The sequence below is a fragment of the Crotalus tigris genome, unplaced genomic scaffold (assembly GCF_016545835.1).
Source record: "Crotalus tigris isolate CLP2741 ecotype Arizona unplaced genomic scaffold, ASM1654583v1 scf7180000024310.2302065, whole genome shotgun sequence".
Classification (NCBI taxonomy): Eukaryota; Metazoa; Chordata; class Lepidosauria; order Squamata; family Viperidae; genus Crotalus; species Crotalus tigris.
The window spans coordinates 1,627,008-1,639,698 of NW_024100482.1; the positions used below are offsets into that span (position 1 = coordinate 1,627,008).

A 12,691-nucleotide genomic window follows, 5' to 3' on the forward strand; every position below is an offset into this window, starting at 1 on the left:
CTCCATTGCTAAGTGATGTGGTTGTGAGCAAGTCATCATATGAACGTGATGAACTTAAGATCTCATTGTGAAGTGCTTAAATCTCAATCACATGTCCGTGGAAACCCTGCAGCAGTTGTAAGTGCAAGAATCAGTTATAAATTTACTTTCTCAGTGCCATCATAACAGTGGTACCTTGGTTCTCAATTGCTTTGAAACTCATCAAATGTGGTACTCATTTGATGTGGAAATTTTGTCCTGATATTCATTGTTTGTTTGGTACTCAATCCACAAGCTAGAACTTGTTGATGTTGGCTGCCTTGTGACTCACTACATTATTCTTTATGGAAAAAAATTGTTTGGTACTCATCCTTTTTGGAACTCTTTGTGCCTCCTCGAACCAATTAATGATGCATACTGAGGTACCTCTATAGTTCGCTAAATAGGGCCATTGTTAAGTAAGATCTATCTTTATTTTGAACCAGATTTTTTGGGGAAAGAAAGTAAGCAATATCTTACGGAAATGATCGCATTAAAAATGATAATATTATTTCTCTGTTTTTGAAACTGATAAATCTGATGCAAGAAACTGTATTTCTTATTCTTATGGGTTTTTTTTAGCCTCCTCACCCAGAAGATCTATCAATTGTCTGCTTTACTAGTGGTACCACAGGTAAAATTTATCACTTTAAAGCTGATGAAATTTAATATAAGTATAGTTTATAATATAACTCTCTAAGACCCATTTAAAATGTTTGTAAATAGAAAAGTGTACATTTTAATTCTGATTATTTTTACATATTTTATAATATTTTGGTGGGAAAATGCAAAAGCGTAATGATACATACATACATAGATACATAAATGTAAAGTGCTTATCACCCTGACTGATGAAGTATATTTTGAAAAGTTAAAACATTTATACTGGTAAAGAACTCTGGTTAAATTCAAGGATGGAATGATTTGTTTGGCCGATTCAGCTCCAGTGGATATTAGAATTTAAATCTTGTATTCAAAGATTTGTGAACTCTGCCTATGGTAACTAAATCACCTTTTTACTAAATATTTCCCGTCTTGATCTTTTATTTGTGTATCTCATTTTTTTTTTACTTGGAGCTATATGTATAGCAATTGAAATTTCCAACCAGTTTGAAAGTAGCAGGATATCTAAATATCCCAGGACAGTCAAATACATGAGTATTGAAAATATTATTTCTTTCTCTGCAAAATTATATTTCCAGAAATATTTAAATTTTAGCTACTTGGATTTTGATAATGCTAGTTCTGATTACTGCAATTTTATTTATTTAATTTGACAAATGAAAAATCATGCTTATTCATGCCTTTTTCTCACACTATATTAGAATGTACTTAATTCAGATATTTTCATTATTTCTTTTCTAAATCTATCAGCTCTATTAATGAGGTATACATTTGGAAAATTATTCTTTTTATCTATTTTTCACTTAGAGTTTTGAAACTTGACCTCATTCATTCAAATTTATCTTAAGTTAAATGCACCAAGAAAATATTTTTAAGAAATAAAATTGGAACAAGCGAAAGCCAAATGTCTCATATATTCAGATTTTTTAAATGACTTTGTATTACCTCTCCTTTTGAAGAAATGTCCTTGGTTGGGAGCAATAATCCTGCCATCTCCATCCATCCTCAAATACTATATTTATCTAATGCATTTCTTAATACTTTCAAGCCTATAAATATTTGAAAGAAAACATTTTGGTTGCTGTCCATCAGATAGCACTAGGAGAATTGGCTGTAGTTGTAGGAGATGACCTGACAGTGTTGCAGAAAGACTGTACTAAGTTCCACATTCTATACAAAGCTCTATTACAAATCAACACTTGAATCCTGATAGTAGCTGATTGATTTCAAAGATAGCTCTGAAACAAACAAGGTGATTTAAAATATGTTATTCTTAAAATATGGTTATAGTGGAGTATGTATCCTCAGCTTGATTTTAAAAGCTTGTGGTAGCCTCATACTGAATGAGAGGAGAATTGATAAAAAGAAGAAAACAAGCATCAGAGAGATGGTGGATGGTCCTGTCTGGAGCTCCTTGTTTAGCATCCTCCACCAAATTGGGCATGTTTTTAAAAAGATTATCGCAATGGAAATGTTGCCCTTAAATGAGAGGCAGGGAGAGAGCTGTTATTCTTAATGTAGATGATAAGACTTCACATTTAGTGCAGTGAGGGGAAAGCCTATGGGAGATAAATTGTAACACCAGAACAATAATTGTTCATAGGAAATATTTTGTAGAGTCCTTGAAAATGCCTTTTGTGTATGGTGAATTGTTTGATTGATATGTCTTGCCTTTACTGATACTATATAAATGAAAACTTTGTAATCTGTAAACACTAAGCAGGCATTTAAAGGCTGGCAATGTACATCCTGTCAAAGATCATTTCATTAGCAAATAAGAAACAGATTTTGAAATAAATCTGTGGTGCTGACTTCTTTGTCCATGTTTCCTATCTGGTAAATGAGAATATTTATTTGATAGATGCTTTTTCCTCCATTTCCCAGGTAACCCAAAAGGTGCTATGCTGACTCATGGAAATGTGGTGGCTGATTTTTCAGGTTTTTTGAAAGTGACAGAGGTGAATACTCTATTTATTTTAAAACCTGACAGTAAAATGAGCTATATAATTTAGGAAATAGAAACACCTACAAGATAGGAAACTGTCTTAGGAGACTACTTGTGAGTCATGACTGTAATTTCCAATGCCATTGGTTTACGAACAGAGCAACAAACAGAAGGTGTTAATAAAGAACCCATGTAATTCAAAGCATGGAAGCATGAACAGGCATCCAGAAAGCAAGGTTGCAAGATTAATTTTATAACATGATATTAAAAAAAAACTTGGAAGATTTCCTATCCCTTTAATAGCTGATCTAAACAGATTTTACTTGGCTATGAATTTTGTATTGTATCTCATCCTCATAAAAGCATCACGGTATAGTCTGTTTAGAACTCAGAGATTGCCTTATGCTAATTGGGATCAACCAGATTAACTATATTTTATTAAACAAGCTGTAGTGGCCTTGTTGAGACATTCTGCTAACTTGCGGTATTATGGATGGATTCACACAGTACACTAAGCCAGAATCAAACACAGCTTATTACAAATATCCTAACCACTACTTAGCTCCAATTATCCAGGATTTTATAGGAACCCTTTTCAGCCCTATCTTGATGTGTGACTGATAAGCTGTTCAGTCTATTATATACAAATCATGATTTGTAGATTATAGCTGATCCTGTGAATCAAACAGTTATTATGGGCCACAGATTTCCTCCTACAGGAGGATAAGGAAAACTACCAGTCTTGCAGTCTCATGTTGTAATTATCCAAATACTAGCTGGGTTTTTTGTTTATTATTATTGTTTCATTTTATTTTATTATTTATTTTATTTTATTATTTATCATTATATGCTGCCCTCTAACTACTAGAGCGATTCTGGGTGGCTTATACCCAAAAAGGGATCTTATTATTTTAATAATAATGTTTCATTTAAATAAATAGATGGATGTTTCTATAAATAAATGAATATTCTGTCTTTCCATTACAAATAGAATGTCTGCTAGCTAAATGGTTTGACTTGATCTAAAATATGTTCCTAACTTATGTGGATGTCGATAGTAATTGGTCAATCTTGCTGAAAATGTTAAAAGGAGGCACTTCTTTGGGGAAAACTCCAAGCAGCAAAAGTATCCAAAGTGAACCGCGCAGCATTCTTGGGAGGAGGGCATTTTGAGTTGGCATCACAGATGTTTGAATAGAGGGCATGTTCATAGCTCCGGTTTCAGAACATACAAGTCTTGCTTAGGTGTCTGGAGAAGGTTGGGGGGGGGGCAGAGGGATAAAATATGCGTCATGATGCAAACTCCATTCCTTCCATAATTGCACAATTGCGTAATTGTCATGATGCAAATATGAAAGGGCAGAATTTGTGTCAGTGATAGACAATACGATGCACGCTTTGTCATTTTGGTGTTGTGATTAGGAACGGACACCTTTGGTGCCCTGTACAGTGGAGAGAGCTCTCTGCATTACACCCTTGTGTTACTCACCACTCCTGCTAACATAGCTCCATTGGTGTCGTGGCCTAACGCATTATTTCAAACACTGTTCTCTTTTCTCACGTAATAATCTCCACCCCCCCCTTTTGCTCTTCTTGGTGCCATTTTTCTTTTTATTGTTTTATGACTTTCTTGTTGTGTCTTCCTGTCAGTGTTTCTTTCCTTTCTGTCTCCCATGCCCTTCATCTGCAGAAAGTGATCTTTCCGAGACAGGACGATGTACTCATCTCGTTCCTACCTTTGGCTCACATGTTTGAAAGAGTGATACAGGTAAGAAACTTCCTAGACTGATGAGGCCTTGTCGGGCTCCCTGTTGTGTTTTTTTTTCCAGAGTCAGTGGTCTCCTACATATGAGGATGTACACATTTCCTATTTGCCTTTAGCACACATGTTTGAGCGAATGGTACAGGTAAGGCCTCAGTGTCAGTGGAAGCCAACATTTTTTCCTGCTGAAAATAAAAAGGGATTAAATAGACCAGTGGTTCTCAACCTTTTTAATACCGTGACCCCCAACCGGTCATAAGTCGAGGACTACTCAACCGGTCGTAAGTCAAGGACTACTCAACTGGTGCAGCACCGTTTGCAGAATGGGACTTTTGGCGGGCTCAGCAGGGCAGAGACAGCCTGGACAAGTCCTATTGGCTTTTGAAAGCCAATAGAATTAGACTCTATTCAAGAGAGTCTATTCTATTGGCTTTCAAAAGCCAATAGAATAAAAGGGAGTAGCACAGCTAAGGAAAAGGGGAAAATGGCGGACTGCGTTGTTTGGCGACCCCCGTGAAATGGTCGTTCGACCCCAAATGGGGTCCCGACCCACAGGTTGAGAACCACTGAAATAGACAATGCTACTAGGTCAGTGTTTTTCAAGCAAATTTAAGCTATGTGGATGTCAACAGCATGCTGGCTCAGGAATTCTGGGAGTTGAAATCTACATATTTTAAAGTTGCCAAGACTGAAAAACACTGCACTGAATCATGACATAAGAATGACTCACCTGTGCCTGGCTTCACCCATACCCTACCTATTCAACTCATTAAAACAAACCATCTCCACAGACTGTGGCTTAAAGCCCTTTCTAGTAATTATAGCGACAATTATCCTTAATTTAAGATGCAAAAACATGCTGAATTGGACTTAATTATATGACTGACTCAAAGTTGACTCAGCCTTCTATCCCTCTGAGGTCGGTAAAATGAAGACTCAGATTGTTTGGGCAATATGCTGACTCTGTAATGTAAAGCACTGTGAAGCGGTAGGTCTAAGTGCTAGTGCTCTTAATCTAAAACAAAAGCTGAACTTTGCGTTTTTTTTCGTTGAAGCTAAGAAGAATACTTAAAGAAGAACTAAGTTCTTTCTCCATAGTTTAACCATGGTTAAAAATTACATACAAGTCCTTCTAGTGACTGCTTTAAACCTAAAATTTCAGTTACTCCAGAAAGGTTGTTGTTTTAAAATATATTTTATTGCTTCATTTGGAAAAGCATACTTTTAATTCTCAGCTCTTATAAAGTGATTATTCAAACCTACAATTTAACAACTTATAATAAGCTACCTCTCTTCCAAAGACTATATTTCCTAAACATCATAGCTAGCTGTTTGCCCTACAACTAGTGCTGAATTTTTTAATGGAACCTCTTTACCAAGAGAATGTAAAATATAGAGTGGAGAGCCATCACCCATCACTGCTGGCTTTCTAAGTAAATCAATAGTGCAAGGAAGCAGATTTTGGATTCTTTAATAGAATCATCTACCCCCTAATGGTAGATCACAACAGACTTGTTCTGTCATGCACATGACATGACCAAGACTATTGGATAGGACCTTCTTATGAGAAGTTATTTAATAGTGAGGGTGAAGGTTCATTCTCCAACCATTACTCTCACTATTAAATGTGGGTTGTGGGTTGGTTTTTGAGCATTTTGTTACCAGGCTAGGTAACATCTTCAGCAGAGTTTAGGAGATCTCAGTATTCTTCTGTTTATAAAGGCTTCAGGTGTGGGTGTGTCAAGTGAGAGTCTGTGATGGGTCTTTTTGATGGGTCAGGTGTGAGTCATCTGTGAGTCTTGTACTGGGTCTTGGGATGGGGAGGTTATCTCAGGTCAGGGTCATTGGGAGGTGAACTGCTGGTGGGAGAGGCTTGTATGGGTTGGCTGAGGGTCGGTGTTGTCTCTGGTTGGCTGTGTGGTTGATTTGGATTCTGAGGGGTTCATAGACTGATTGTAGATCAATATGTTGGTGGAATTGCTTGTGGAGTGCCACTATTAAATATTATTTAACAGTGACTTTACGGTACCACCAATAAGAAAGATGCCTAAAGAGTTCTGTATGGGTTTTGTAATGCCGCACAATTGGAGCGGCATTATTGGCTAAAAACAGGAATTAATTTGTTTCCTTTGCCTTTCTCATTACAGTCTGTAGTGTATTGTCATGGGGGACGAATTGGTTTCTTCCAAGGGGATATTCGCTTGCTGTCCGATGACATGAAAGCTCTGCGTCCCACCATTTTTCCTGTTGTGCCAAGGCTGCTCAACAGGATGTATGATAAGGTACTTCTTTTGTATGTATTTACTTTTGTCATATTTATGTAGTGTATATTGGAGGTGGTGACCCTTTGAGAGCTGTATGCAACGAAATTTCGTTTTAATGTATGCCGATTAGTGTACATTCAAAGAGACAATAAAGTTATTATTCTATTCTTCTATTATCATTTCTTTTGGCAAATTAAAGGGAAAAAATTATCTCCTCTAATATGGTAGGACTGGATGCTTCTTTCTTTCCTTAAATTCTTTGGCTGCTGTACTTATAACTTTTATGTAAGCCAGCTTACTTATCCAGAATGTTGTACGAGAAATTTGCAGTGGAACAGTATGTTCCATTTAAATTTGTTTCAGAACTTGAGTACTTCTTAAGTTGGATGTTGTTTTTATGAACAAAAGGAATGCAAAATATTTATCTGATGTTTGAAAATTGATTTTGTTGGAATGGAAAAAAAATCTATCATCATCTAAGTGGCAGTATCATCAGAATAATTATAATTACAGTATGTGCATACTCTAGTTTAAAGGGTTGCTACATTTTTGTTTCAAAACAGCTCATGTGTCTTTTTAAAATACATAAGGAACAATCTAATGATTATAATATTGTAATAGACCTTAGTACTAGGTGCTCTTTTGTCAGGCTGCAAGTGAAATAAAGTTGGTTCTTCTGCTTCTGTGTAAAAAGAATCCTATTCAGTAAAATGTGTTTGATTTTCAGCTATTTCTTTAGCTTTTTAACCATTTCTAGCAAGTGTCAAACTTCTGTTCTTTCCCCACATTGCATTCTCAGGTTCTCTATCACTTCCATTCTCACACACCTGTTTACATATCTTAATGACAACAAATTTGATTGAACAATTTCATGTTAAAATTCTGACCACTCACATTTTGCAAATTGTCTTTGCTTGCAAAGAAAAAGGAAAAATCCCCAAAACGTTGTCATATCTTGTTCCCTCCATTCTTCATGATCAGTGTTGGTGTAATCAATCACTATGCATTGAACTGGAAGATAGAAAATAAGGGTAGATGATGTGATGTGTATTGGAAAATAACCAGTAAGACATTAACCACCACACAGTGCCATAGAATTAAAGACAATAGATAAAGTGCCAAAAAAACCGTGCAATGGCTCAATTTTGTGACCGTCACACTGTATCTTCAAATGAACATGTGTGTACATATGCAACGCTCTATCAAATTGTTTTCTTTTAATACTCCTATACAGAAGTCAAACTATGTCCAGCCTCGCTATTATGCTATGTGAGAATTGCAATTACTGTAGATTCCTTTTCATAATGAATTCCATACATAGAATAGAAAGGAGAATATGAGCATGGAGTCATGGGGGGTTGGTTGGTGCTATGACAGCCCTCCCTTTACCTTTGTTGACTAATTTTTAACATGGTTTACTTATTCTTGCCTCCATTAATTTTTTTAATTTTTTAATAATCAACACTTTAATTTTTATATACAGCTTTAAATTTTGATGTTTTATTGTATACCGTTCAGAGTCCCTGTTTGAGGAGATGGGAAATTCAGAAATGTGATAGACAGACAGATAGACAGGCAGGCAGGCAGGCAGGCAGGCAGACAGATAGATAGGCTCCCTCATGAATGTTGCACTTTTAAATGATATTTGAGGGTTGTAATCTGGATGTCTCTGTTTCTTCTTACCTGGAATTTACTGTTGCTCACAGGACTCCCAAAAGGTCAGGTTTGATTTCTGTTGTCACTATTGCCCAGGGTTTGATCCAGGAGCTTGAGGCCCAGAGGGTCAAGGTTTTCTCTTTTACAAAAAGTGTATTCTTCTCTCCCATAGACACTTCTCTAAATATGTTATCTGCAGTATAAAATACTAAGTATGTCTATGCAGCACAATTAGTAGCTCAGGAAGACTTTGGCTTCAAAATGTTGGTCTCAGGCTTCCATCTCTATGCTTGTGTCTCTGTGGAAACAGGCAGTCTTCTGGCTAGCAGCATAAGCTGACTGGGCTCTGGCCACCTGCATCCTTACCGAGGGATGGGGAATGATACTAACTAGAGTCTGTGGTGGTGGAGGCACCAGCAATGCTTGGGTGTGTTTATTAGTGATGCTGAACTGCTTTTCTTTTTTCTTCTTTTTAAAATATATTTTATTAATTTTTTACAATAACAGCCTTTTGTACTTAATGAACAATGTGTTGTATGGGTTCATATATTTAAAAACAATAATAATTAATTTCTATAATTGATCAATATGTTAGTTGATAATATATTTCCTTGATCCTTCTGGGATCAAGGAAATATATTATCAACTAACATATTGATCAATTATAGAAATTAATTATTATTGTTTTAAATATTAATTAATTTCTATAATTGATCAATATGTTAGTTGATAATATATTTACTTGATCCCAGAAGGATATCAGAAGGAGCTGATTAAGAAATCTTTTTTAGATTATTACCAAAAATTATATAAGAGTACTAAAGTACAGGTTTTAGATATAGATAATTATTTAAATGAAGCCAACTTCCCTAAATTAACAGAAGATCAGAAACAAGAAATTAATGGTTTGATTACTAGTGAGGAAATTGAGACAGTGATCAAAGAATTAAAATTAGGTAAAGCACCGGGTACGGATGGCTTGACATCTATTTATTATAAAACTTTGCTACAAGAGATGATTCAACCTTTAAGTGAGCTCTTTAATAATATATTACAGGGTTCAGAGATCCCCCCATCATGGGGCAGAGCCTTTATATCTTTAATTCCAAAAGAAGATCAAGACCTTACTTTACCAAAGAATTACAGACCTATATCTCTCCTAAATGTAGATTATAAGATTTTTGCAAAAATTTTAGCCAATAGGCTCATGAAGGTTTTGCACTACATTATACATACAGACCAAACAGGTTTTATAACTGGAAGGTATATGAAGAATAATGTTAGACAAATTATCAATTTATTAGAATATTTAGATAAAAATAATCAAGTTCCTGCAGGATTGATATTTTTAGATGCTGAAAAAGCGTTTGATCAATTGAATTGGCAATTTATGTTAAGATTAATTGAGAAAATGAATTTCGGAGAAAAAATTTTACAAACTCTTGGTGTTATTTATCAAAAACAAATGGCACAACTTATAGTCAATGGGGGTTTGTCAGAGGTGTTTACAATAGAAAAAGGGACTAGACAGGGATGTCCATTGTCACCATTGCTGTTTGTTCTAACTTTGGAAATATTGCTGATTAAAATTCGAGAATCACAGCAAATAAAAGGAATAGAAGTTAATAAAAAAGAATATAAATTAAGGGCCTTCGCAGATGACTTGGTGGTTACCTTATCCCAACCTATTTATTCTGTAGTAGAGTTACTACAATTGATACATCAATATGGACGGGTTTCGGGTTTTAAAATTAATAACAATAAGACTAAAATATTGCCCAAAAATATGACTAATCTGGACAAGCAGACTTTGGTTAATTTGACCGATTTTGAGGTTGTTGATAAGGTAAAATATCTGGGAGTTATTTTATCTGTTTCTAATGTAAAATTGTATAAAAACAATTATGAAAGGCTGTGGGTCAAGATACAAAGAGATTTGAAAAATTGGGAGAAGTTGCAATTATCTCTTTTGGGAAGAATTGCGGTGATTAAAATGAATGTTTTGCCAAAGTTTCTTTTTTTATTTCAAATGATACCTATCTTAAAGAATGAGGTTAATTTAGATGAATGGCAGAAAGGTATTAATAAATTCATTTGGGCAGGGAAAAAACCAAGAGTAAAACTTAAAATCATACAAGATATTTGCGAGAGAGGTGGACTCAAGGTACTGAATTTGAAATTGTATTATGAGGCTGTGGTTTTAACATTAATAAGTGATTGGCTTAATTTAACAAATGTAGAAATACTCCTCTTGGAGGGTTGGGATTTACTTTTTGGCTGGCATGCCTATTTAATTTTTAACAAAAAGGTTGATAGGGTTTTTAAATCTCATATTATAAGGATTTCTTTACTTCGGGTATGGAGGAAATATTACAGAAGTGATTCTAAAATTCCATTATGGGCCATACCACGGCATGCGATAGAAGGGATAAGGAGAGGAGTTAAGATGGATAGTGTTTCTTACGCACAATTACTTAGATGGGATGGTAAAAATTGGCAGTTAAAATCTTTGGAAGATTTAGCACAAGAAAATATTATATATTCATGGTTTCAGTATAGACAAATAGTGGATAGATGGAAGATAGATCGTAACGTGGGTTTGCTTAGAGAAGATGAAAACTTTTTCAAACAAGTAAAAGATCAAAGACGAACTCACATTAAGAGAATTTATGGGGTGTTAGTAGAATTGGATTCAGAAGTGGAATTAGTTAAAGAATGTATGTTTAAATGGGCACAAAACTTTGGTGAACCAGTTCTATTAGATACCTGGGAAACTATTTGGGTGAGGAATGTCAAATTTACACAAGCCCAGAATTTAAGGGAGAACTTTTATAAAATGTTTTACAGATGGCACCTTGATCCACAAAAAATGTCTCGTATGTATCCTGACTTGCAGCCTAAATGTTGGAGATGTGGATGTTTGGATGCTACTTACTATCATATCTGGTGGTCGTGTAAAAATATAAAAGCCTTTTGGATTAAGATATGGTGGAATATTCAAATAATTTTTAGAAGGAGGGTAAAATTTACCCCACAATTGTTTTTGTTAGGTATTGTTACTGATTGTGATACTAAAGAGATTACATTGATGTTAAATTTAATTACAGCCGCAAGGTTGTTAGTAGGGCAATGTTGGAAGAAGGAATCTTTGCCTACTTTGCAAGAGTGGTTTCTTAAAGTTTCTTATTTGGCGGAAATGGCAAAGATTTCGGCTTTCTTGAAGGATCAATCGCAAGAGAAGTATGTTGCGGTATGGAAAAAATGGATAGATTTTATACAACATAAGTTGGATATAAAAAATATTATTTAGTTTTTTTAATAACTTATATTTAAAATTTAATATTTTTTATCTTCTTTTTTCCTTTTCTTTATTCTTTTCTTTTCTAAACATTTATTTTTTGTATTTATGTTTTTCATATACACACTATTGTTAATTATCTTATAATTTTCTTAAGTAATGTATTTAGATTTATTTATGGTTTATATCTTTTTTAAGATTTTTTGAAGAAACTTTAATTAAGCCTATATTCAGCTCTGGGAAGGTCGGGGGAGGGAATGGGAGGGTTGGGGAGGTTTGGGGGAAAATTGTTTTGTTTTTGTAAAATTTAAAAAAAAAATTCAATAAAAAAATATATATATTTCCTTGATCCTCTCTTCTTCCAGTAATATTTTCCTTTTATCTACATTAAACAAATATAATTCTTTTTTTTTAAAAAAAAACCCCAAGTTTTATTGTTTTTTTTCATTTTCCAAACAAGTGCTTAAGAAACAACGTGGTGGCAGGACAATCAATTGTCCACAAAACAAAGTCATACTCACAAAGTTCAGATTAAGTCATTAAAAATCTCCTCTCTTTTCCCTCTAATGACATATTATATTCAAATTGATATATTTCAATACAACTAAATCAATCATAACAATCCTCAATAATCTTTCATCTAAATAAACCCACAAATTCAGATCCTGTGTTAAGTTCGACTATTTCATTTACTATATTCCATATTTCTAATCTAAATACCTAATTAACACTTCGGGAGTCTCCCCATAACCTTTTTCCTTAACATATTCAATAAACATTTATTAATATCATTTCTTCTTTTTTCTTATTCCTCTTCCATTACAAAATGACTATCAGTTCTAATAAGAAAAGAAAATATTAGTTCAAATCAGAAAGGAAAAAAAAGAACAAAGAAGAAAAAACAGAAACAAAACAAAACAAAAAAAAGAAAAGAGAAAAATACTTTTCTATTTCTATTATTCTTTATAATCTAACAATCAATCCCTCAATATCTGTATCAAATTTCTTTAACGTCCTCCCAAAGTTACTGTATCCAAAACATATTAATACATAGACAAAACAAATTATTATTAAGTTCAAACCTTTAATTAATTTTTATTCAATCTAATCTCTTATTTAACTAT

At 34.1% G+C, this 12,691-nt stretch overlaps 1 protein-coding gene across 6 annotated transcripts in view; it reads left to right on the top strand.

Annotated features, from left to right (window-relative positions):
• The window catches only part of ACSL6 (acyl-CoA synthetase long chain family member 6), a 104,824-nt gene that overhangs the window by 66,726 nt on the left and 25,407 nt on the right, over window positions 1–12,691 (top strand). For 5 of the 6 annotated variants that reach the window (XM_039324925.1, XM_039324923.1, XM_039324928.1 and 2 more), the window contains 4 exons: window positions 601–652; window positions 2,527–2,600; window positions 4,278–4,355; window positions 6,497–6,631. In XM_039324925.1, the coding sequence (XP_039180859.1) occupies window positions 601–652; window positions 2,527–2,600; window positions 4,278–4,355; window positions 6,497–6,631 (339 nt within the window). Of the gene's footprint in view, window positions 1–600; window positions 653–2,526; window positions 2,601–4,277; window positions 4,356–4,416; window positions 4,495–6,496; window positions 6,632–12,691 lie in introns of all 6 variants that reach the window. The other variant, XM_039324924.1, reaches the window with a different exon arrangement.